This window comes from Desmodus rotundus, chromosome 6 (assembly GCF_022682495.2).
Source record: "Desmodus rotundus isolate HL8 chromosome 6, HLdesRot8A.1, whole genome shotgun sequence".
Classification (NCBI taxonomy): domain Eukaryota; kingdom Metazoa; phylum Chordata; class Mammalia; order Chiroptera; family Phyllostomidae; genus Desmodus; species Desmodus rotundus.
Window position 1 is genome coordinate 82,693,146 of NC_071392.1, and position 25,904 is coordinate 82,719,049.

Consider the following 25,904-nt stretch of genomic DNA (forward strand, 5'->3'; position numbering starts at 1 on the left):
TACACCAGCGACAAGGCCTTCCTTCATGAAGCTTGTGCCCACAGGGTGGAGACAACAGTAAACGAGGAATCGAGGAATCGGTCAGCCAGACTCTGCAGGTTTGACGAGTGCTGTTGTAAAAGATTGGCTTTAGAGCTCTGGAAGCTACTTTAGGTGAGTGGTCAGGGAAGGCCCAGCTCAAAGGTAGTGTTTGAACTGAGGCGCGAGGGTTCAAATGGGCCAGTCATGCAAACAAGAAGCTGCGGGAAGAGCAAAGCAAAAGCCGAGGAGGGACCTCCTTGCTTCAGCTCATATTATCCACTGAGTGTTTCCCGTGTGCACGATGTTGTCCTCATGGCTTCAGAATACATTTAAGGACTTTACATAAGGAGGAGTAGAAGTAATGAAGATTCTAGATACAATAATGTTTTAATTTATTGATTTTAGAGAGAGAGAGGAAGGATGGGGAGAGAGAAAGAAACATCGATTTGTTTTTCTACTTATTTATGCATTCATTGATTGTTCTTACGTGTGCCCTGACTGGGGATCGAACCCACAACCTTGGCATATTGGGATGATGTTTTAACCAACTGAGCTACCCGGCCTGGTATATACAACAATTATTAGAGGAGTCTGAAAGGTGGAGAGAAGACAACTTCCAAGGACCTCAAGGTCGAGAAACATCAGAGAGGTGTATTCTCTGGGGTTTTTTGTGTTTGTTTTTGTTGTTGCCTCATATATTCTCAATGTGGTGCTGCAGAAGCTACAAGATATGCAGACAAGAAACGTTCCAAAGAAAGCCTGCTCTCTCTCTAGCCAAAGGATGAGGAAAGGGCAGCCTAGCAAAAAAGATGACTTCCAGATAGTGATCACTCTCACACAGCCAAACATCACAGAAAAATCTGTGGGCCCACACCACCGATGCCAACAACGCCCAAGCAGAGATCCTAGACTTCTACCCGCACCCACCTGCTCCAGAGTGACACCACCCCCCCACCAGTGTGGGGTCGGAGAAGGCCAAGTGCTGACCCTGAACTCCCGGCCTGCCCTGGGGTAACTGGGCAGCTGCAGTAACCTGTGCTGGGCTGGTAGCAGAAGAGACCGAATCAGAACTTTCACGATGGCTTATTGGTAATGAGGCTGCCCCCTCATTGGGGTGCAAAGGTCTTGTGGGGAGCAGTAGCAGGCCCTCCTGCCCCTCCCAGCCAGCAGAGTCAGCAGAGGTCTAGTGAATAGAAGAAAGAAGTGGGAGAAATCACTCTGCCGGATTTCAAGACAAGGGACAGTCATCAGGATGGGGCATTGGTGGAAAGATAGACGTGCATGTGACATCAGAAAACAGAGAAGCCGGAAATGGCCCCACACACGTCTCATCAAATGATTTTTAGTGAAGGTGAGGAAGCAATTCACAGGAGAAACAATCGTCTTTTCAACAAATGGTGCTGAGGGAATCGGGCTGCCATAGGCCAGAAACTGAACCGAAACCTTCATCTGAATCTCACACCTTATACAAAGATGAAGTCAAAATGAATCAGAGACAAATTGAAGATGTAAACTATAAATCTTGTGGAAGAAACACAGGAGAACATTTTCAGAATCAAGGGTGTGGTGAGGAGCTCTTAGACAGAACACCTAAAGTCCACAGAAAAATAAAATTTATCTTTAAAAACTGCTAGGCAAAAAGACCCTGTAATAAGAGTACAAAGACAAGTTAAATGCTGGAAGAGAATATCTGCAAGCCACATAGCCGATAAAGGACTGATACCTACAATTTATAGAATCCTCAAACTTCAACAGGAAAAAAAAAATCAGAGAAAATGCACCAAAGACACAAACAGACATTTCACCGAAGAGGAATCACGGGTGGCAAATTAGCCCATGAAGAGATGTTCAACTCCACTAACCATTAGGGAAATACCCTTCGTACTACTCGATTTTTAAAATTTGTGTCCATTTATTAATTTGAAGAAATTAAACATTTAATAATTGAAAATAAATTTTCAGTGACAATAAAAGAAAATAATCTCAAAAATATTTGTTAAGCAACCATGATGTGCCAGGCAAGGCATTCGGTGCTTAGGGTAAAGCGTGAGCAAACGGTTCCTGTTCCCACAGAGTGAGTCTAGCAGAGTCGTCAGCTGCGATAATCCTCACAGCGGCGGCTAAGTCACAGATGATGCTTCTACGGGCTAATCGAAACAAAACCCCAAGAAACAGGGCTTTCGCAAAACCCCTTGCTGGGGCTGCCGTAACCGAGCACCACAAAGTGGGCAGTGTGAACAACGGAAGTCACCGTCTAACAATTCTGGAGGCTACAAGTCTAAGATCAAGGTATCAGGAGACTCGGTTCCTTCCAAGGGCTGCAGGAGAGAATCGGTCCCACGCCTCTCCCTGAGCTTCTGGTGGTATGCTGGACATCTTGGGGGTTCCCTTGGCTTCCAGAAGTGTCATGGTTTCATGTGTGTGTCTGTGTCCGAATCTCCCCTTTCTATAAGGACACCACTCCTACTGGCTTAGGGACGCAGTATGAATGTGAGCTCATCTTAACTAATTACCTCTGCAAAAGTCCTATTTCCAAATACGGTTTCCTTTTCTGAGGTCCTGGGGTTAGGACTTGAACATGTGAATGTGGGAACCAGGGGAGAGACACAGTTCTGCCCGTAACAAGAGGAAGCAATAAAGGCAAGCCTGAAGAGTGAGAAATCGAGAGAAGAAAGTGTCTCCTCAAGAATGGTGGAACGGTTATGCAAGAAGAGGCCTTAGGCCTGGCTGCTGTGGTTCGGTTGGTTGGGCATCGTACCCAAACCAAAGGTCACTGGTTCAATTCCTGGTCAGGGCACATGCCTGGGACGTGGGTTTGGTCTCCGGTTGGGGTGTGTGTGGAAACAACTGATTGATGTTTCTCTCACATCCATGTTTTTATCCCTCTCCTTTTCCCTCCCGTCTCCTCTTTCTCAATAAATGAATGAATGAATGAATGAATGAATGAATGGAGTAAGCCCTGGAAGCATCTGGAGGTCACTGGTGACTCCATAGGGCCTCCTTTAGAGGAATGAAAGGGGTACAACTCAAAGTAAAGACTGGAACTGGGAAGTCAAGGGATAGGGAAGGAGGGAGCAGGGCAGCAGCTGATGAGAAAATGAGGCATCGCGGGAGGGTTTCACTGATTTTCCCAAAGGAAGAGACAGTTGCAGAGCACATCTAGAAAACGCAACTTCCACTGTTCCTTCCCGTGATGTACCTTTGAACCATACGAAGATATCTTCTCTATTTTTCTGGAAGTTTCCTGACAGAGCTCAGTATTTTGTATGTGACACATTACAGTATTGGCTTACTCGAAGCCAGAGAGCACACTCACATTTCTTTAATGGTGTCACTGACATTTTTTTAAAGCAAGTAACTCTCCTACTCATCATTTTATTTATATATACTTTATATATATACTCTCAAAATCCACAACTCCACCCGTTGAAGGAAACAGCACTTGGATTTGGCATTTGGTCTTGAGAGACACGACCTGCACAGAACAAAATCAGTCCCCTATATTACCCAAAAGAAGACTGTTTTTGACACTGATGGTTTAATAGCACTGTCCCCATGCTGTAGACAAGCCTGGGGCACGATGCCAGCTGCAGCCCCCACAGGGGTCCACGCACACCTCCAGGAGGCACTGTCGAGCCCTGAGGGCTTTCCGTGCCTGCCATGGCTCTTGTGGATTGAAGAGGTCAGCACTCCCCTCACCGCCCTTCCAACAGGACATTCCTTTAAACAAAAGACCTCCTCTGTCCTCAGAGCCCTGTTCCTGGGGTTAGGACGATACTATGCAAAACAATGCCCAGCTGCACCAGATCAATTTACAAGAGATCAGCATGACTTAAAAAAATGAAAGGATAAGTGGAGAGCAAGCCAAAATGCCTGCAAGAGATTTAATCCACACATAATAACCTAACCACAAAAGTAACAACCTGATAAAAGTGTCTGGTTTTTCTGAACTGAATTCCGGCCAAATCACCTTCATTCAAATAATTGATTTTACCAACCACTGACCTAGCGGCCCGCCACCACTGGCCAGGCATCGAGGCCCCCATCCACACGCCTTCCCAACTAATAGAGTGCTGGGGGCAGAAAGAAAATGGCTCGAAGTTGCTACGAAATAGAGGGAATTGTGTATTTAACTTCACACACACACAGAATTAGGTGCGATTCGTCAACGGTAACATCCCAGAGTCCACGTTATCCGCACCCTGAGGTCCATGACATCCTGCATCATGGAACCAGCATCACCTCCTGCCATGTCCCCCTCCCTTCTGACCACCAACCTTCTCCAGTGACACTCTCCGTGCACAAGGGTGCCATCTGACATCACTTTGGCCCACACTGTTGCTCTATGGCCTTCTGTCCTCTGGATCACACACCGAGAGGAGCATCCCCATGGCTCTCACCCACAGCCACATGGCCCCTTCAGCACATGCCCCCGCCCCGTCCCTAGGGGGCGACCTTCCAACACAGAGCCCTGCGGCTTCCTTCTTCTCCATCACCGTGTGGCTGGGTCCTGTCTCTCTTTCTCTTCTCCCCAGAGCAGGGCTACCTGATATCTCTGTCCCCTTGTTGTCACTGGCCAAGTCACAGGCTGACTGGGAGTGACACTGAGGAAAATGAAATGTCCTCAAGAAGAGGGCAGAATGCTTCAAACTTCGGCATAGTTTTTCACTTGGGAGCATCTCTGTTAGTTGCCTTTTCTATCATCATATTTACTAGAAACTCTATTCAGGAATTTCTTTTTAGCATTTCACCTGTGCAATATATATACATATATATATGAGAGTTTATTAGTTTGTTTCTCTTCTTCCTCCATTTAATACAATGTAGTGAGCACAGAGTCGCAGGATTCTAGCACTAGAAGAAAACTTCCAGATTACCTAATCCAATCCCTTCACTCACTTGAGAGATGGGGAAACACCCCCAGGGAGGGTTGTTGCTGAACCCAGGGCTCCTGGCTCTCACAGTCTTTTCACAGTTTCTCACAGGACTTAACATCCCTTCCCTTTCGGTGGGAGTCCTGAGGACCCCAGACAAAGGTCTTCCCCAGAGAACTGAAAGCAGCATCTCCCTGGATTACCCCCTTGTGTCCCCTCCCCGAGGCCCCCTGCAGTACTGGCAGGTAGCATCATCACCAAGGTTACGGGACTTCCCCCAAGGTCACACAGGAAGTCACAACACGAAAACTGGGATCCTGAACTCCTGGATGTGTTGACCCCCCGGGGGCCATCGGCCTGGACAAGAGAGAGGAGGGACAGAGACAGAGGGGGAGGGGAAGTTAGAGAAGAGGCCAGAAAGGCACAGTCGGAGGACAGTGGGTGCTGGGAAGAGGCGGCCAACAATCTCTGATTCAGCTATTTCATCCTTTTTAGTGTCATGTGGTCAAAACTGGAAAAAAAAAAATGGCTGTTTACCACAAGAATGCAGCTCACTTTCCACAAACCTTAGCTTAAAATTACTCTCTTGAGAATATGCATCTGTTTATTAAACAAAAAATAAATCTGACCACAAGCACTGTTGTGCCAACAGAAATATTTTGCACAGATGGTAAGACTGGCCATTGAAGGGAGCCAGAAATCGCCAGTCGCAGAGTTGTGGAGCTGAACAGATCCTCCCTCCACTGTTCATTAACTTCACCTTAGAATGCCCTTGCCTGCCCGGTGCCAGGAACTCACTAACTTCTCCAACCCACAGCAGAACTGGCTGCCTTAAGTTAGTAAGACCTCAGCCCTGGCCGGGTGGCTTGCTTGGTTGGTTGGAGCACCGTCCCGTACATCAAGAGATAGAGGGTTCGATTCCCAGTCAGTGTGCATATGGGAGGCAACCAATCAATGTTTCTCTCTCTCTCTCTCCATTTCTCTCTAAAATTAATTTTTAAAAATAAGGATATTGAGTGAGGATTAAAAAAAGTTAGTAAGACATCTGTTACTTGAGGTATTGTAGCAGAAGTCCAAGTAACAACCTTGAGAGGCAGGAGAGGTCAAGTGCAGCCACAGCGAACTCTTTAACACTCTGCGTGGGAAAGGTTAAGGATTGGGCCAGACGGCCGCTCAGTCACTTCCTGACACTGAGATTCTATGTTTTTCTCTGGGTCTTATTTCCAGCCTTCTCTATGTCTTGAACCTTCTTGGGGGCGTCTGTCCGTTCTGTTGTACACCTTGGGCATCTCAAGAGCAAAGGGTGTTAATAAGCAGTTCTCTGCACTATATGCAACTTAAACTGAATGGAGATTGTTTTAAAAGTGGAAAAGAAGATTCTCTGATATTGAAAATTTTCTCCAAGCCATCCGACAGATCCTGTAAAATGTAATCTACCTGGTCCATTGTGACTGGATTGCTTTCCTGTGAAATATTCTTTTTTGTAAACTGCACTAACTTGATTTTATTTCCTGATTAGGAAATAAGAGTAACACACATTCATTGTAGAGAATTTGAAAGACATAAAAAATGTGAAGAAAAAAATGAAAATCAGCTCAGATTGGATAGTGTAGATGTGACCACTGCTGACATCTGGATAGGATGCTTTTGCACTTTTTTCTTCACATACGTGTGTGTTACAGAACTGGAACCACACTGAGTATATAGGGCTGTTTTTATTCTCACCCTAGGATATGGTTGTTTTTTTTAACTGATTTGAGAGAAAGATGAAAAGAAAGAAACATCGATGTGAGAGAATCATCGATCGGCTGCCTCCTGCACGTGCCCCGCATGGGGACTGAACCTACAACCTAGATATGTGCCCTGACTGGGAATCGAACCCACAACCTATTTTTTGTATTTGGGATGATGCTCCAACCAACCAAGCCTCCCAGCCAGGGCCCGAGTATGTAGTTTTATAGCCTGCTTTTTTTGTTTGTGTTATATGGCAAATGTTTTTCTAAATAATGGAATGTTATTCTAAAACATCATCTTAATAGCTTTTATTCTATTAGAAGCTGCTTCTAAGCTTTCATTGTTACACTGGAACACTGAGATGGAGAATACTGGGTGTACATTTTTGTGCTTATCTCCTTGGGGAAGGAAATTTTTTTAAAAGAGTTACACCGTAGAAGAGAAGGCGACCAAAATAAACTGACCTTTACAAAGCCTCCAACTTAGCTACAAATCAGCTCAATTACTAAGCCTGCCCTGACACGATGACAGATTGTTTTTGCCCCCAAGCTCTTGATTAAAACAACCCCCCCCAAAAAAAATCACGTCTAAAGGAAGATAACGCAATCCTATGTCTCCAGTTATTTCTACAAACAATTGTGTGTAGTTATAATTTTGCACACAATGAAAAATAACGAGGTACACAAAGAAACACAAGGACATGAACAAAAACCAGCAGAAATGACAACAGACACAGACTCACGGGGATAGACAAATACCAAAGTTATCAGACAGATTTCAAAATAATTATGTTCACTCTATGCACGAAGTTGAAAAACAAGACCGAATAACATAAAGCTATTAAAAAAAACAGAATAGAATTCTGGAGCTAAAGTTATACGTTTGAAATGAACCCAATGGGTAGTTCATGTTGAAATGAGTTTCAGGCCCAAGATGGAGCCGCTCCTGCCCGGGGTGCGCACTGTAATTTAGATAACTTCTGTGTCCCTGTAGATAAATGTTCCACTTGACCAGAAATGCAGTGGGTTCAGGCAGCTAATCCCCAAACGCCAAGCCAACTCTGGCCTTCTCACAATAACCAAGGTTGACTATGTCACCCCCGCCAATCAGATATTTTCAATTTGTCTCTTCCTCGTTCTTATCCTATAAAAGCTTCTTTTCATTATTTTTTGCAGTTCTCCAAAATGAGACTGTCCACTTCATGAAGTGTTCAAGTGTGTTTATATCACATAAATTGTCTTCTTTAAACAGTTTTTAACTAGGCACAGATGTCAAGAGATTTAATAAAAAATAAGGCAGAAGAAAATACCCACAATAAAGCACATAAAAACAAAAAGATGGACAATAAAGAAGAGGGTAGGGTAATCAGAGGATACAGTGGGTGACTGAGTCCCAGAAGGAGAGAGAAGAATGGGACACAAGTAGTATATGATGGCTGAGAACTTTTCAAAACTGATGAAAGACATCAAAGTCCATATTCAATTGCCTACACACACCAAGCAAGACAAATCAAAAGAAATCCATACCCGAACTCATCAGAATAAAAGTACTGAACACTAAAGACAAAGCAAAACCCTCAGAAACAACCAAAGGGAAAAAACAGGCAAATTACCAGCACGGAGTATCCATCAGATGGACAGAAACAGTGGAAGTCAAAAGAAATAGAACGGTATCGTTAGCCCTGGAGGAAGATGTCTGTCACCCTAGAATTCCACAGCCAATGAAAGTGTCTTTCAAGAACGAAGAATAAAAACACACCCAGACAAGATCTGAGAGTACTCACCATTCACCGAGCGAACACTAAAAGAAGGAAATGATTGCGGATGGAAAACCATACATGCAGAAAAGAAACAAAAAACAGTAAATTGGTGTTTGTGTAGATAAATGTAAACATTCACTGCGTAAAAGAATAACTTACTGAGTCAAAAAGTATGTATATAGTTAAAATACATGACTCTAATGGTATAAAAATCAGGAGTGGGTAAGTTGAGCTCAAGTTCCAAACCCTTCACACTATTTGTGAAAGCGGTAAGGGTATCAGTTAATATAAGACTTTGATAAGAATACATGACATAATCTCTAAAAAAAAAAAAAGGAATAATAAAAAAACTTAATCCGAAAGTAATGAGAAAGAAATAAAAGGAATAATAGAGAGGTGGGAAAATCAGAGAGCACTTAGTGAGGTGGGGATTGAAACTCAGATCCATCAATAAACATTTTCTATGTAAGGTTTTCAATCTTTCAGTCCAGGAAATACTCTGCCTGCTCCTCTTCCTTTCAAATGAAATCGTAGCAGAAAACAGATAAAACTGGAGGCTGTGAGGGCCTTGGGACCCCATGCTCTTGGCCAACCCGAGCCACCTCCAAGGAACCTGGCCACAGACATTTTAGCCTGGACTTTTAAAAAGTATGTGTAACCAAACACCTGTCTCAACCATTAAAAAAAAAAAAAAAAAAAGCCTTGAGAAAGTTCCTGCAGGATGTGTGGCTTTGAACAAGGCAACTTCTTTCTACACCTTCCAAAGCAAACCTGGTATAAAACGTACTGCGCGTTCCTTGGTGAGGTAACCAGCTGTGTGGTCCTGTTTTTCAAACATAAAATAGTGAATAACGGTGACATTTGTAAAAATAGTCACCATACAGCCCTTTCTCTGGGAACCCATGAGTTATGAGAGACCGGTCAAGTTCACCCTGTTTTGGGACGGCAAAATCTTTGATCTGTGGAGAGAATGCTTACGTAGTGTTGGACTGACCTGCAAAGACTGTATCTAAAACAGTCCCAGATCGAATGACAACGCATTAAAAAGGAGACAGATTATTATCTCTGCCCTCCACATCCACAGGGTCCAGAATTTTCTTCACCGGTATGATCTGACGCAATGCTGTCAGTTAGAGAGGTGGATGCTGTTCACAACATCCCGAGGCAGGGCCGTTTCAAACCCGAGTGTGCCCCGGGGTCTCACCGATCTCGCAGAGGGGCATGCTCTGCTCGCTGCAAACACGCTCAAGTGCACCCAGCAGCCTGCATTCCACTGTTTCTGTTTAAATGAACTGGGTGGCCTTGCTTTGGAAATGACTCGTCCTTTTGATGGCAAGTTTTTGTTGTTGCTCCTATTGCGGATCTGAGAACATTTCTTCCAGGTCTTGAACATCTTTGAGGCTCTTGAACATCCTGGGAGACCCCGGGTGCTGCTGGGATCTCTGGAGCCTGTTGGATAAATCAGCCCCTGTCGGTGAAGCTTCCTGTGGGGGGGTTGCTGGGAGGAAAATGTCAAGAACCATGTTCATCCTGTTCAGTAATGTCATCTCTGTGGGGACCCACGGGGAAGATTCCTCTCTGGTTTTGGTACCAAGAGCAGCGTGCTTCTCTGGTTGCTTTTGTTCTGTGAGCTCTCGAACCACATACATGACCATGTGACCCTCTTCACACTAGCTCCCAGAAGGCTCAGAAGACAAGCTGCCTCTTTGTGCCCTACACTCGCTCCTGGATCCTCCTCCTATTTCCTACCCTAACCTTCCCTTTGCTTCCTCTCTTCTCCTTTACTTAAATGTATTTGACCTAGCTTCATTCATGATATGTATGGTTCCTTAAACTCTTTTTTGGACCAAGACAGGACATGAACAAATCAATACATAAATAGTGTCATTTTTGCCTAAAAGCTCCTTCCTCCCCTATTTTCTATTTGTGATGCCCTTCTGTGAAAGTGGGAGTTAACTTTTACTGAGAACTTAACACTAACTAGAACAATGATGTGGGTAACAACTCCCGAGACTGCTTCTGTCCTGTTACTTTTCAAATAAAGCCCCCGAGGCTTGGATGTGTAAAGTCAATTACTGGGGCCACAGAGGCAGGGTTGGAATCCCTCCCGGCTGACCTGTGGCCCCCGCCACCCCGCAGCTGGAACCCCTTGCCTGCACCCCGAAAGCCTTTTCCTGGATTCCCTTCCATTGCTTTGGGCTTCTACATGCATCTTGATTCTGCTCCCCTCTTCTCTATCCTCAGTCCCTCCCCTTATTTCGGGGCCCTTTTGATCTGCTGGGATTTTTGCAGTAGCTTCTTAGATCTCTCTGAATCTATCCTCCAAGCCCCAGAAATACAAAGGTGTCCACAAGTCCGCATAGAGTGTCCCAGTAGTAGACAGAGTCCAGTCTCCTCTGTCCACCAGGCAGGACCATGACAATGTGCCCTGGTCTAACTAGACACACGGTGGTCAACCCCGTGCTCCCAGGACGGTCATTACTTCTCAACCCAGGGTCACATGTTCATGCCTCAGGGACCTTGCCACAGTCTCCCACTCCCCACCTGGTAAATGACACATCTCTCACATCTCAGGTCAAAATGCCATCTCCACTCTCAAATAGTCTCCAAGTCCCCTAGTCTCCAACCCTCATCCACGAATCTCCCATTTGTTGAGACCTCCTCGCCATTTATTATTTGCATCCTTATTCATTTGTCCATGTCCCTTACTGGACCCAGAGCCCCTGGAGGAGAGGGACTGTGTTGCCTTACCCACCTCGGACCCCCGTTCCCCACCCCAAGGGCCTGGCACATAGCAGCTTCTCGATAATTACTGAATGCTCACCCAAGGGGTAGGTCCGAACTGGACTTTTGTACACTGCCAGGAAACGAGCCTCCCTACAGCACTTCTGCCCCCAGCCCCCAAACCCAGGACTATAGGGCTACCAGTGATTTGTGGCTTTGGGCAAATTAGAAAAAAGCGCCTTCCTTAGAGTACCCAGGCCGAATGTCACTTGCTCCGCGATGAATGCTTCCCTGTGGTGGGGGCTCAGGCAGATTTAGCGCCTCCCTGTTTGCTACCCCCTAACTGTGGATGACACCCACACTACATCTCAATTCTCTCCTCACTGCTCAGTCACTGCTGGACTGTGAGTAGGGGAAGTAGGGGTCATGTCTTAGCCATCTCTGCGTCTCAGGTGCCCAGGATCATGCCTTTCACATGCCCAGTGGATATTCAGTAAACGCTTTAGATGGAAGGCAGAGCTCTAACCAAGTTACCCCTCAGTCCCAACCTTCGCAGAGCCTCCCGTCTGCCTCCTGACCGTTTCAAACTCCCCAGCCTGGCGCCACAGACACTCAGCCTCTCCATTCACCTCCCCACCTCCTCCCGCTCAGATGCCCACACTCACTGGACCATCTCCTTCCTTGGGGCCCTCACTCCCTTGTCCCTCTGCCTACAATGCCCTCTTCTCCTCTTTGCTTGTCAAAATTCTACCCATCCTGCAAGACCCGACTCAAATGCCATTTCTTCATGAAGCATCCCACCCGTGACGTGGCCTCTTGTTGCTGAGATCAAGCGTACTTTGTCCTTCCCAAGTCATCCCTGGAACAGGGTTTTGTCGTGTTTGTAATGGAAGTGTTTTCAGGGCCGTGCCTCCCAGAGTTTAGTGCAGTGCACATAGTAAGTGCACAGTAAATACGGGCTACACAGGATAGGGAATCCAGCACCACGCCTGCACATGGGCGAGGCTGCAAACTCACACTCACAGGGCACACACCTCCTCTCCTCTTTTTCTCCTTTCTGCAAAAGGTGAGCTCAGGGAAGAACTGCATAAATCGCCCCTCCCTTCCCGCCCCCTGCCAACGGATTTTGGCTTTCCTTCTCAAGAGGTAAGAGCAAGGTGTGACAGCTGACCTTCCTTTGCTCCACCCCTTCCCTTTTCCCCAAAACAGAGGAGAAATTCACCTCTGTCTGCCAGCGTTGTTTTCCAGCTCCTGCGAGACAGGACACACGCAGGCACGTGGGGCCCAGCACTCAGCACACCTCCAGGGTGATGGTGCAGACACAAGCCTCCCTCTCCAGCATGGAGCACCTCACCTCTGCGCCCCCCACTGCCCTGGTCCTCAGCCTGGTCCTCGTCTCCTTCCACTCGGCTTGCTTGACAGGTGGAACTGTGAGCTTTACTCTTGGCCACACTGGGAAGGGGAAGGGAGGGGAGAGGGGGAAGGGAAGGAGGAGGATTCCTTGGCTAGGGTTGGTCTGCACAGAGAGGAAACAATCCTTTCTCATCTGAAGGATTAAGCAGGGGGTGGGGGGTGGGGGGTGGGGGGTGTCTTATCTTTACTCCTGTCCTCGGCTAGGACGGGAGTGGCCACATCTGTTGTCCTTTGTCACGAAGAAAGAAGAGCAATGTGCAGAGCCTCTCCCATCAGGGGACCAAATCAGCCTAAAATGACAAGTTTCAGGTGCTGTTTGTCAGTGGTGCTCTGGGCTGCTGAGCTCCACAATGCTACCTTTGCACCCCCTCCCCTCCCCTCGGGTCCTCTGACCCTCCTTGAGCCCTGTGCTTTCTTTGCAACTCTCACAAACCTTAATGCATGAAAGCTGCCATAGACTGTCCAGCGTTCTCCTGCCCACCCCCACCCCCAGACATGGGAGGTGTGGGGCTATTACCTTACAGAGGCGCTGAGGCCCTCCGCCAGGCTCTCCCAGGCTGGATCTGAACCTCATGCAGAGAGACCTCCCTTAGCCTCCTGTGCTCCTGACTTTGGCTTTGATCTTACTCAACTCCCCTGAGAACACATCTGCCCTGCTCCCTGACTGTCTGTCTGCCTCTTCAAACCAATCCTCACCCCGCCATCGTTCAGCCTGTATCTGCCTGCCTCTCTCATCCTCACGGTGTCTCCTGCGGAGGAGGTTCAGAGATCTCGGGCTCTCAAAGCCAGGGAGTCTCAACACTGGCTCGCAGGGCCTCTTGGCTGCATGGCCTTGAGCAAATTCCTGACCATTTCTGTGCCCCAGTTTCCTTATTTACAACATGGGGATAATCTCGTGCTTATGTATATAAGGTTGTTGAAATAAGATGACTGCAGGTAAACACCTTTGAATAAACCAGCTCACAGTAAACACTTGATAAATGTTAACATATTCATTTGTCCAGTATAACTCCTTCCCAAACAAGAGTGTTTTGTGTCTGTCTCTCTGTTTACCCTTACGGTGCCTTGCTCAGGATATGGGCTCAAAAAACCTTGACAAGTTAAAAAAAAAACAACACATTACAAATGTAACTGAATAGTTGTGTCTTCTTAGCAATGTTTACTTTGGAAGTGACCCCAAACGGGATCAGTCCCTGGCTGGCTCTGCTTAGAAGGATGTATTTAAATTCTTAGGAACTTCTAACTAGGTGAATCAGTTTGAACCATATAAAACTGCTGAACAATTTTTGACCTACAGAAATGGCAATTTTGTACAGTTTCACCTAATGCTAGCGCCCAACTGACCAGGTTTTTTTCCACTCACTTGCTCTAGGCGGGAACCAGTTCCATTCTAGGGGAGAGGGGAGGTGAAAGTCAGGGCCAAGAGGTTATTTAGGTTAGAAGGGCCATTAAAATGTTGAGGAATCCATTTCTCCAAAACAAATAAAGACCCAGCTCTAAGCCATTTAGCTGTAAATAATTTACAGTCACATCAGATTACATCAAGGTAATGACCACACCTTCGGCAGCACTTGAAGTACCTGGGGGGCGGGGGGGAGGGGGCATAAAATCAGTCTGAGCAGCAATTTTGTGGGTTTGCCTGGTTAAGAAGTTTCCTCCTGACTTGTCCTGCTCTGTAACACCAAGCTCCTTTGAAGGACATGCTGACCCTGAGTCAGTGGAGACTTGAGAATTTCCAAACCAATTTCTTCTTTGGCATTGCTAAGAAGCAGATTGAACCGCAGTTTCCAGAAAGAGTCTTCAAAACTGGTCTCTTGGTCTTCACCCACCTAGACTGCTTACTGTAAGAGGGCGGGGGAAGGGGGTTATTAAACAGAGGTCACCTATTCTACCTAGATCAGCACTAACATTACTGTTTGCTGAAGGAAACCCTGCAGCCTGTGCCGGGCTTCCAGTGCGGTGACCAACAGCCACATACGGTGATTGAGCACGAGAAAGGTAGCCTAATCTGACCGAGAAACCGGGTTTTTAATTTAATTACTTTAATAAACTTAGCCACCAGTGGCCGTCCTATGAAGCAGAGCGGATGCAGGTCATCTCTCCTCTCGCTCTGTCGTGAGGGGGGGCGTGAGCCCCGGCTTTTCTTCCTTTTCGTCCTGGTTCATCTCCATCACCCACCTCGCCTCCCAAACTCTGACACAGCCTTCAGAACTACTGCTGATATTTCCTTGATCACTGGGCTCCGTGCTTCTTAATCTCGGGACATTCTTTTTTCTATTTCTAGATTTAATCTTCACTGTATTTTTTGTTTTCTCCATAACCATTTAGAAGGGACATTCTAAGTGCTGCGTATTCTATCAACCTCTAGACTTCCTTGTACGGTCTTTTTTTTTTTTTTTTTTGATAACCATCTTCCTGAGTAATACCATCACCTTTGTCATAAATGAAGAATCAAGGTCAGATTTCAATGTCTATTTGTACAAGGTTTTGAAGGGAATTGAAGATAGTTCTGAAAAGGCATTCCGGATTTTTAATGACTGTGTTCCTATATTCAAGAAAATCCATTTTCTATGTATCTATCTGCACGGAAAGTGGCTAAAACAGAGTGTTTGGGAAGCTGTATACAGCAGGCCCTTGGTAACTAAAGGTCAATGCCAAATGGAGACACAGTGACAAAGCATCTCTTCATGGGAATAGACCACGCTAGGGAAAGGGAGTGCAGAGGCTGCTCAGGCTGCCAGAACAAACACCACATCCCGGGTGGCTTGAACAACAGGAACCCACTTTCTCCCAGTTCTGGGGGCCCAAGGTGTCAGCAGGGCTGCTTTCTCCTGAAGCCTCCCTCCTGGAGTTGCAGGCGGCCACCTTCTCCCCGTCCTCACGTGGCTTTTCCTCTGCGAGCACACCCCTGGTGTCTTTCTCTTCTCAGGACACCAGTCATATTGGGCCAGGGCCCGCACATATGAGCCCATTTCACTTTATAGTTACTTCTTTAAAAATCTTTTTCCACATACAGTCATTACTGGGGTCAGGACTTCAACATCTGAATTTGGGGGTGGGGACACAATTCGGTCTACAACAGGGGGGTGAGCTTTGCTGTGTGAAGCCTACACTAGAATGTCTCTAAATACTTTCACAATGCTCACTACTGATTCACAAAAAGATTCCAAACTCCATGCCTGGGAAGGGCTCTTCCTACTACCCGAGACTCTTCTGTCTTTTCTTCCAGAAGCAAGCAGTGGCAACAGCTCCACCCTGACCGACCACCACCCGGACGCTGAGACTCTGGAGCAGTGCCACAGTAAGCTCCTGCTGAATGCCCTCCCCCCAGAGCTGGCCCAGGCTGGGAGGGAAACCGAACTGGCTTTCTGTTCACTGCAAGGGGTGGCTGAGCACCAGCCTGGCCTTCCCGTGCACTGGTGCGGTTTGCTCCGGCCTCCAAAACCGCTCGCAGAGTACGTCTAAAAAGCCGTCTTGACCTTGGCCAACATCGAGGCTCACAACCTTTGGTGCAGATGGCTTTAATGACCCATCCCCACGACAGTGGCCAAAGTCACCCTTAGCTCAAAGGCTTGTAGAAGTCTGACAGCAGGAAGACCACAAAACCCAGCTAGTCCCCTCTCTGCCCAAAGCCGGAGCTTTATTTTCATTCCTTTTGCATATTTGTTCTTCCTCTGCTTGAATACTTCCAGCCACAAGGAGGTTGGTGCTTCATACAGCAACCACTATTGCACGTGTCTAGTTAGTAGAAAGTTTTGCCGTGTTCTACATCTGGCTTCCTTTATTCTGCCAGCATTGAATGACCAAATATGTTCACTTCTGGGCACTTACAGAGCAGAATAATAGGCAAGAATGTGTAGAGGTTAAGAACACGACTTTGGGGTCCTGTACCCTTGGGTTTGGATTCTAGTTCTGCCATCCCATGATCCTGGGCAAGTTATAGCCTCAGATCCTTCATGTAAAATGGGAATCATAACTGTACCTATTGCTTTGCAAGGAATAAATAAGGTAGCGTGTACAGAGCACTTAGCATAACACGGCATGCTTCAGTGAAGCTAAACTATTACATTGTTATTATCGTTCCCCAGACGTGGACTTTTGCCAGCATGCCTCCCGCTGTTGCCACATCGGCGTGGATGAGTACGGCTGGGTCGCGGCCGCCGTTGGCTGGAGTCTGTGGTTCCTCACCCTCATCCTGCTCTGTGTGGACAAACTGATGAAGCTAACTCCAGATGAGCCCAAGGACTTGCCAGCATGAGCTGGACAATCAGCCCCAAGAAGGCCAACCACCACCCAACCGTGGCTAACAGCAGGGATGGAGTAGCGCCAACGTGGTTTCTGGTAAAGTCGTTTTCACCTTTATACGTCAGTGGCTTTCACAAGGGAAGAAAGGGTATTCCATACAAGGAAAGGCCAGTGCTGCTAATTTCAAAGGTACATGGGCCTGTCTGAGCCCTGGTCATCTCCTTTCTCAAGATGGTCTCTGTGGGACTGGCTTCTGTTTTAACCATTGCTCTAGTCCAGGCTCCAAGGGGGACACGCAGGAACCCTGGGACTTGGTCTTTTCGTCACAAATTTGAAATAAAACTTGTAACTTTCTCACCGAATACAGGCTGTTGTCATCTATCCATCCCTCGTTTCAGTCAAGGGCATCACTGTCATTTCAAAATATAAGGATCACCTTATATTGTGACACCCCCACTATCCTCACCCTCATGTCTGATACTTCTCCAGCTCTGTTCTTTCCTCAACTATACCTTCCGTGGCTGGGCCATCCTCCCTGCTGGCAGCCTGGTTCCAGCCCTCACTACATTGTCCCCGTGTTATTGCTGGGATACTTCCTTTCATTCTGCCTTCAGGATCTTCCTCCCCAGCTCACCACTCCCCACAGGCAGCTGCCACACAGGCTGGCACCGAGCCCTGCACATCGTCCAACCACCAGCTCCCAGCACAGGGGGCGCAGGGCCTGCTCCACCGCTGGGTGTGTTCCCTGTCTCCATTTTCTCCAGCTCTGCCTCCCACCCCCACCTCCAGAATGAAGGCCATGCTCCATGTCCAGGGCAAAGGCTTGCTTTGCCTGGAGCCTTCCGGACCCTCTAGGGGGACTCGGAGCTGGAGCTCTTAGCTGCTCTGCCCTGAGGTGCAGCCGTCATGAACAGACTTCTTTTCGCAGTGAACGGACACTTCTAGGGCACAGAGAGCTCCTCACAATGTCTGTCCAGTGAACAAATGAACAAATGAGTCCTCGCCCCCGACGAACTCAGGACCATCATTCTGCATTCAGAACCTCCGTTTTTCTATAAATGGTTAAGATAACCGAACTTCCACAGAAGCCGGTTGGTTTGATTCCTGTTCTCTCAGTGACTCAGCACCAGGACGTGGCACACCAGGAAGTGTGCCAGTGGGTCCGGAGCAGGGAGAGGGGGCTCATCAGAAGGAAGGACGGACAACATGACTCTTTATGAAGCAATGTTGGCCCTTGGTTGGGAACCATGTATTTAGATCAGATCAACTCTAAATTATCAAAATACAAAAAAGCACGAGGCCTAGGAAGAAACGTGTTAGTTACAAAGGGGGCAGATGAGTCAAAGCTGCCCAACGCTCTGGCGCAAATTTGGAATAAATTTCCCTGACAATGGGAACGAAGGGGATCTCCTGGCTCGCTCTGAAGAGCCAGCGAGCATCAGAATCTCTGTTGTTAAATCAGTAGAGTGGAATGGATGTACTGTGCCTGAGTGTTAAATAATCACATGAACAGAAGCGTCTGCACGATGTCTGGTGTGTGCTGGGGACGTACACGTGAGTCTGCATCCCACTTTTTCAGGGATTCAAGGCGTTTCCACAATATGCGATCGCTTAGTTCCTTAGCGATAGGAAGATCTGGTGATGAGCACACCTTGACTTCCTATCTGCACGCATTTTTGAAACAAAACAGTGTGACATAGCGGGAAGAGCACGAACTCCAAAAAAAAAAAAAGAAAGAAGGCAAATTAAGGTCTATTTCTGGCCAATAAGAAATAAACACGTCACTGCCTTGCTGAGCATCAATCCTCTAACTGAAAAATATAAGACTCGGACCAAAGCAGTGGTCACAAACTCGCTGTCGGAGGTGCTGCGCTGAGGGGTGAGCACGAGGCCCATCCAGAGCTCCGATCTCCCCCATATATCAGGCTCCCACAGGAAGACTGAATCTGCTGCTTTAAAAAGCAGAGAATCAGAGCACCAGTTAGTGACTGAGATCTCCCCCAGTCTGGGGCAACGTGTAGATTCTTCTTCTTTTATTTTTAGAGAGAGAGAGAAACATTGATTTGTTGTTCCACTTATTTATACATTCATTAGTTGATTCTGGTATGTGCCCTGACCAAGGATCGAACCTGCAATCTTGGCATATCAGGACACTCTAACCCACTGAGCTACCCAGCCAGGGCTAAATTCTTAGACATTGTAGAAGTGAATTTTGGGCTGATGCTGCCACCATCACATTGAAATGTAGGTATTCTGTGAATTGCTTTGCTTTCATCTGCCCAAGAGGAAGTGAGACCGAATCTAAACAATCGCTCTTTTCTTTGAGTAAAGAAAGTTAATTCAATGGCTATGCTTCTCAGATTTGTTCCCCTTCATGGAATCTATTCTAGCACAGCAAAGATGTGTCAATAAATTTTTTAAAAAACCAAAAACACCCAAGTATCAACTTCCCAGCATCTAAGAGGTCCCTGGTATAAAGTAGCAGGACCTAACGATAGATGTACTTTTCATTCAAACTTTGCCCGTGGTAGTCACTGTGTCCTCATAGTATATGACACAGAGCTCACGCTATTCCAGACATTTCTGTACCCAAATGTCCTATGCAGAACTACAATTATGGACATTAAGGTGTGGCATAAATACCTGATTTTAAAAATCATCGTTTTTTGTGTCGATCCCAAAGGACGAATAACCCAAATGCAGAATTTTCTGTTAAGAATGAAACGTACCATGCAAGATTAATCAAAAGTAAGTCTGAGGCTAGCTTGGGCCTCTTTTTGACAAAAATAAATGTAAGCATGTTTTTGAACTTAGAGAAATGCCAGTTTGGAAACGTTTTTGATGAGGAACGGCTCTCTGTGTCTGAACGCTGGCATCCGTTTTGAAGTCACAGGTGTGATTCCATGGTCTTTGTGGATGGATTCATACCTATGATTCAGGTAGGTGTGCCCTGTCCTACCTGATGTCTACAACCAGCCTCAACGGTCTCCAGCCCATCCTTCACACTTCCTTCCAGCGTGACCTCTCTATTATGCGTGTAAGTGGTCAAGTCACCCCTCTACCTAAAATCCCCCAGGAACTCCTCACAGCGGACAGAGTAAAATCCATACTATCAATATTTATACTAGGATGGACCATAAGACCTTCTATAATGGGATCCCCAACATTTCTCTGGCTTTATGTCTCATGTACCCTGCAAGCAAACCCAGATTTGAGTTATTTTGGTTCCCTAAACAAGCGAGGCCGACTCCATCCTCCGTGCGCTCCTTCCCGCTGTTCGCACAGCCTGCAACATACCTTCCCGTGAAGCAGATTTTCCACGAACCAAGGGGAGCTTAAACTGTGAGTCCCCTTACTTGCATGCCCCGAACACTCCCACCTGGGCCTTCTACCTGATTTTGTAATTCTTTTTTTTAAAGGAAGACCCTCTAATGGTATGCATTTTACATCCCATAAGCCTGGACTTGCCCTTGGTTTTACCCACCCACCTCCCCCAGTTGGACTCATTTGGTTTACTGAGCTTGATCTTCCAAGCCAAGCGGTCCCCTCTTCCCTGGATGGACAGACACACACACACACACATGCGTGCATATCATACACACATGTGCACACATGCCCACCTCAGTGGTCTGTGCTCACCTCCAGCACAGCACTGTGACAAAGACTCTGTCTTCGAGCAAACTCTAGGCAGGCTCCTCTGAGCCACTTTTCTACCAGGTTTCAACTCTGGCCTGTAAAACTACAGGCTCTCGACACAAATGATTTTGAGAACCCTGTCCCCACACACTAAAAGACTTAAACACTGACATAGTTTCTAACAACTCGAGACCATATCTCTAGGATGATCCTAGCCCCCCCCCCCAAAACCACTTGAGACAGCTCAAGGCTGCCAAAAGCATTTACTATTTGTTCTAATCAATATTTGACTAGAGGCCCCTGACTACCCTTTCTTTAAGCATTAACTCGGAAGTGCTCACAGTTGTGAATCCTTCCTCTGTCCATTTGAGATGTCTCTATCTATTCATCCATCCATCCATCCATCCATCCATCCTACAGCTCAGGACCTGAAAGCCATTCCTTTAAACTGTCATGAGGAAGATAGGGCCTCTGTCTCCCAGTCCGCGCAGGAAGACCAAATCGCAGCTTCACAGATGGCCAGCGAGCAGGCCCAGCTGGCCTGCTCAGCACTCACACTGACCAACTCTGTGATCTCTCTCTTCCCTGACTCTACTGAGCCCCTCCCGCCCCCACCCCACTCCTTCGCTGCTCTTGTAAAACACCCAGTCTTCGCTATACAAATCATGGTCACGTTCAGTTCAGACCGGACCCTCCTCCCATTGCAATAGTACATTACCAATTAAATCTGTCCTTACCAATTCCGTGTCCAGTCCTATCTGTGACAACTGAGCACTTTGGACTATTGTATCTCCCTGCCTGTCTTTCTCACTGATCTCTCTGAAGGCAGGGACTATGTCTTTATCCGCTGGTTCCTTCCACCAGTGCCCAGCATGCGGCAAAACTCAGTAAACTTCCGAAGAATTAGTGGGTCAGAGCAGACCCAGGAACGTGGTCCTGCACAAATAACCACAGAGAAGCAGCGGGGCTCTGAAGACAAGGGCAGAGGCTCCTGGGAAAACTTGGGGTTTCGAGGTTAAAAAAAACTTAAATTACTGCTTCTGTAAGTTTATAATTATACATATTTAAGACCTTTGTGGAAATGAGTAACTGGCAGATCTACTCAACAAGTTAATTCTATGATGAGAGACTAAATATACCAACGGACAAGGGCCAGACCAGATCTGAAAATAGAACTTTGACCCACAATCTGTAGCAACCAGTTCAGGAAGCCAACCTACCACCCACAGCAACTTGTCTAGGGCGTCAAACTGCTCTCTGCAGCGACCAAGCCAGGAGCCAAACTACAACCTCCAAGTAATCAGCCCAAAGAGCCAGGATTTGGTGAATAACTGACAGCTTCAGTTCACTTAATTAATTTCTGTGCCCACTCCCAACTTAGGGCCACCTGGGGAAAGCCAAGTATGTACTCTACACCACTCCCTAGTGCCGCCTACAGAGGCTGCTTGCCAACAGCCTCCAGCCAGGGCCCACCTGAAGCCCCGAAGCCTACCCCTTCTCCGCTGGAAAGCTTTCCCCTGCCCCTGCCCACCTCGGAGTCTCTGCCGAACAGAAACAGTGCTGCTGACTCCGTTCCAACAGCAAGCTCGGAAAACTCAGCTTCCGCTCGTCCTCATCTGGGTGGGCTGTGTTTATTTCCACTGTGAGGATTTCTTGAACGCTTTGTTAAGACATGTGTCCTGTTCTTTGTACCTTGATGAAGAGTTTTTCTTTTTTAACCTTGGAGATTCCTGCTTTCCGGTCAAACTGAGGGGAACAGCTGAAAGGGGAGTGTTGTGGAGATGTGGACCCTGCCCCGCCCACATCCCTATGTTTAAGCCCTAACCCCAGGACCTCAGCATGTGACGTTATTTGGAAATAGGGTCATTGCAGATATAGTTAACATGAGGTCACACTGGAAGAGGGTGGCCCCTGATTTGACCTGTCCTTATAGAAAGGGGACATTTGGACACAGCACACAAGGAGAACACCATGAGAACGTGAAGGCAGAGCAGGTGATGTGTCTGCAAGCCAAGGATACCCATAGACGGCCAGCAAACCCCCAGCGGCTCAGGGATGGGTGTGGGACGGCTTCTCCCTCTCAGCACTTCCAGAGAACCAACCCTGAAGACACCCTGATCTCTGCAAGTGTGAGACAATACGTTTCTATTGGTCTTAGCCACCCAATTCGTGGTACGTTGTTACAGCAACGCTAGCAAATGAATACAAGGAGTGTTTTGAAAAAAACCAAGGGTAGCCTTGTGCACCAGAGCTGGCAATGCATGGACCACAGACGTGGAAGCAACGAGGCAAACAGGCAGAATGCAGTTCCCTACGGAAGTTCCAGCCACGAGCGTGTGGAGTAACTCACCTCAGTGACAGGGAATGCCAGGCAGCCTTCCTGCACCTCCTGAGGGCCCATCATGGCTCTCCTCTCCCACACCACATACTAGTTGCCCGAGGACAGGTCAGAGGGTGAGACCCTGCCTTGGGATATGTGACTAGAGGTGATGGGTGCCAGCCCCAGGGTCATACACGCCCTGTGCACCACGCAAAGGTATGGTTCCCGCCCAAACTTACCTGTGTGAGAGCAGGCAGCAGCGGGGACAGGGAAGGTGGCAATTCAGGCCTCTCCTGCCAAGTCCTGGGCAGCAGGAAGCCCCCTTCTAACCAACCCCTCTAAAAAACCCATGCTCAGGCCCTGCCTGGTGTGGCACAGTTGGCTGGGTGTCATCCTGCAAACCAAGAGATCGCGAGTGTGATGCCCCGTCAGGGCACACACCTGGGATGTAGGTTTGGTCCCTGGTCGGGGTGTGTGGGAGAGGCGACCGATCAATGTCTCTCTCACACTGATGTTTCTCTCCCTCTCTTTCCCTCTCCCTTCCCCTCTCTCCAGAATCAATAAAAGAAAAAGAAAGAAAGAAAAAAACCCTCACTCAGGAAAACACGCATACACATTGCCACCCTGTCCCCACCATGCTCTGGGGTCCCTGAGTGCGCTCCCCTCACACCCACTCCCTACCACCTGGCAGTGCCAAGGAGGATTCTGTCCCTGCCTGGCTCTGGTGGCCAGAGAGATGACAGAGGCCAATGTAGGGTGCCCTGGGGCCCTGGGTGCAGGTGAGAGTGGGCCAGGGATGGGGGCCAGGCCTGCTTTCCACCCACTGGGACCCGGAAAGCCCTCCCAGGGCAGTTCTGATTGTTCAGAACTCACTCAGTTCTCCTTGAGGGAAGGGCCGCTGTAAAAATCTGCACAGAGGTGTCCTAAGGGCTGCTAAAACCTGAGAAAAAAGAAACAACACAGATCATGTGACACGGCTTCAATGGCAGGCTTGGCTGGGGCAAAACACACTCACTACGTAACTTCTTTGCAAATGCATTATGTAAAAAAGATAAATTGTATGGGAAAGAAAGGGGTAAAGTTCAAAAAAAGCTTGATGACAAAAAATAATCAATCGCGGCAAGACTGATAAAGTGCCACCGATGAAGGGGCAAAGCGTGACGGCAGGACCACCGGCTAGACGGCAATCGCAGGGGGGTGTGAGGTCCCCGTGCAAAGCAGCCAATCCTCTTCCCCACTAACAAGACCCAAACGCAATGACCATATTTCTCTTATGACATGCTCATTTCTACCAACGAGGAACGGTAGCTAAAATGTCCCTGCAAAGAGAAGCAAACATTGGTCGCCGTCGATCGAGCCTCCTCTCCCCAATTTTGTGCTGTTACACAAAAGCACTATATGTATAAGCGATGTATGAAGTACAGGGGGTTATAAAAATATATTTTGGAGACGCTTGAATCAGATATTCTTTTGAAAACTGATTTACAAGCTATCAAGCCATGAAAAGGCATGAAGGACCCTTAAATGCATTTTACTAAGTAAAAGAAGCCAGTCTTAAGACAACATCCTGTGTGATTCCAACCGTATGACATTCTGGAAAAGGTAGCTATGGAGACAGTGAAAAGATCCGTGGCTGGGGAGGGAGGGACGGACAGGTGGAGCACAGGGGACTGTCAGGGCAGTAAAACTCTGTGTGTACAATGATGGTGGACACATGTCACTGGACATGAGTCAGAAACCACAGCCTGCACATCCCCCCTCCTTTTCTGCACAGGGTGTAGTTCACCACAGCTCACGGCCCTCATCACTCTGTCATCACTGTCATCACTGGCCTCGGCAAGGCCCCTCTCCTTTTACTCTCAATTCACTTTTGACCCTATTCCTGTCTCCCATTCTCCTGCTCCCATCCCCTAAGGCAACCACACGGGCCCCTGGATATGCTCTTGTAAGTGAAGAATTATTACAAGTTCAAGTGTTTTGCATGCACATCAACCAGCTCTCGGCCTGCCCCTTCCTTTGTCTATTCAATAGTACTGTGTCAACATCTGTTTATCCTGCTACATCCGTGTGTCAGAGCGTCTAGTCGCTGCACAGAATCCCACTGTGTGTGAACCACTCCATGGTTCACTTCTCCGTTGTCCAGGACACGCAGCCCTGGATTGGCTCCGAGCCCCACTTCCGTGCCACACGGCCACAAAAACCCTCCCCTGCTCCCTTTGAGAGCCTGTGGACATATTCCCCCGGGGGAAAGTGCCAGATGGAGCAATGTTGGGGAACAGAGGAAACACGTTCTTAATTAAATGAAGTGTTACGGAATAACCTGGTTTTTAAATCAGAGTCTGGGGATTTCATTCAGTTGTCCCAGACACTGAAATTGACTTTTCACTGCTTCTATCTTCCTGTTCTCTGACAGACGACTGTTTCCGTGCCCCACCCAAGCACAATGTACCCAGCACCCCCCTGTAAGAGATTGAATTCGATTTACTGAATTCAATTTCATTTTGGATCTGAAGGCAGCATTGCTATTGATTTGTATCAGAGTTAGCGTTTTTCTTTTAATGTGATTTTTTTTAAAGGTTGGCTATAAATAAAATTCTTGGCAAGTGTGCATTTTAGCTGAATTAAAAAATAAAATTTACTGCCCTGTTCCTATATTCCTGGCTCTGGGGAGGTTTTTCACCTTCAGATATGCCCAGGGTCACGCCAGGTTTGAAGAAATGTGGAGAAACTATTTTTGTCCAAGAGATTAAGTCTGCCGCTGACATTTTTTAGTGAGATCACAGTGTGCTTTTCCTAGGAATGAACCGCAGTGTAAATGCGGGGGGTCCGTTCTGAAAGTCTGTCCTAGCGGCGAGGACACACGGTTGAGCGGGTCGTGTTCACACTGAGATGCTGAGAAAACCACAGGCATCGTGGCCTACTATTCGCACTGAGGACATCTCAGACCACTGCTATTCCATCACACACTGGAACGCAGGTGCCGGGGAAGCAGAGGCCTTTACTCCCTTCACGAATTATTTTTAATATTTTAGAATAATTTTTACAGACTTCATATACTACTGTAAGAGCTCCATCTTCCCAGGAGACAGATGGAACCTCCCATACTCTCCCACCGTCTCCAATTGGTCTTCAGATTGGCAGCTTTCCCCTCATCTCTGCACCAATAGGAGCAAACAAA

The 25,904-nt window shown here is 47.4% G+C and overlaps 3 protein-coding genes across 7 annotated transcripts in view; 2 read left to right on the top strand and 1 right to left on the bottom strand.

Moving 5' to 3' along the window:
* The window catches only part of ATP6V0A4 (ATPase H+ transporting V0 subunit a4), a 64,411-nt gene extending 51,938 nt beyond the window's left edge, over nt 1-12,473 (bottom strand). For 2 of the 4 annotated variants that reach the window (XM_053926185.1, XM_045191121.2), the window contains exon 1: nt 12,335-12,473. Coding sequence is in view for 1 of the 4 variants with exons in the window: in XM_053926184.1 (XP_053782159.1) it covers nt 9,593-9,781 (189 nt within the window). In the remaining 3 variants the exon portion in view is untranslated. Of the gene's footprint in view, nt 1-9,592; nt 9,838-12,334 lie in introns of all 4 variants that reach the window. The other 2 variants (XM_053926184.1, XM_045191119.2) reach the window with 2 other exon arrangements.
* On the top strand, nt 12,401-17,132 carry TMEM213 (transmembrane protein 213). 2 transcript variants are annotated; one of them, XM_024555025.4, is made up of 3 exons: nt 12,401-12,534; nt 15,755-15,826; nt 16,614-17,132. In XM_024555025.4, the coding sequence occupies exons 1-3, from the start codon at nt 12,423-12,425 to the stop codon at nt 16,781-16,783; spliced, it is 354 nt and encodes a 117-aa protein (XP_024410793.1). In that variant the 5' UTR covers nt 12,401-12,422; the 3' UTR covers nt 16,784-17,132. The 2 variants fall into 2 exon arrangements, with proteins under 2 accessions (XP_024410793.1, XP_024410794.1); XM_024555026.4 differs by having other exon boundaries at nt 12,411-12,534; nt 15,758-15,826.
* Nucleotides 13,967-25,904, top strand: part of FMC1 (formation of mitochondrial complex V assembly factor 1 homolog) — a 394,222-nt gene continuing 382,284 nt past the window's right edge. Inside the window, exon 1 of the mRNA XM_024555037.4 lies at nt 13,967-13,970. The gene's annotated coding sequence lies outside the window, so the exon portion shown is untranslated. The remainder of the gene's footprint in view (nt 13,971-25,904) is intronic.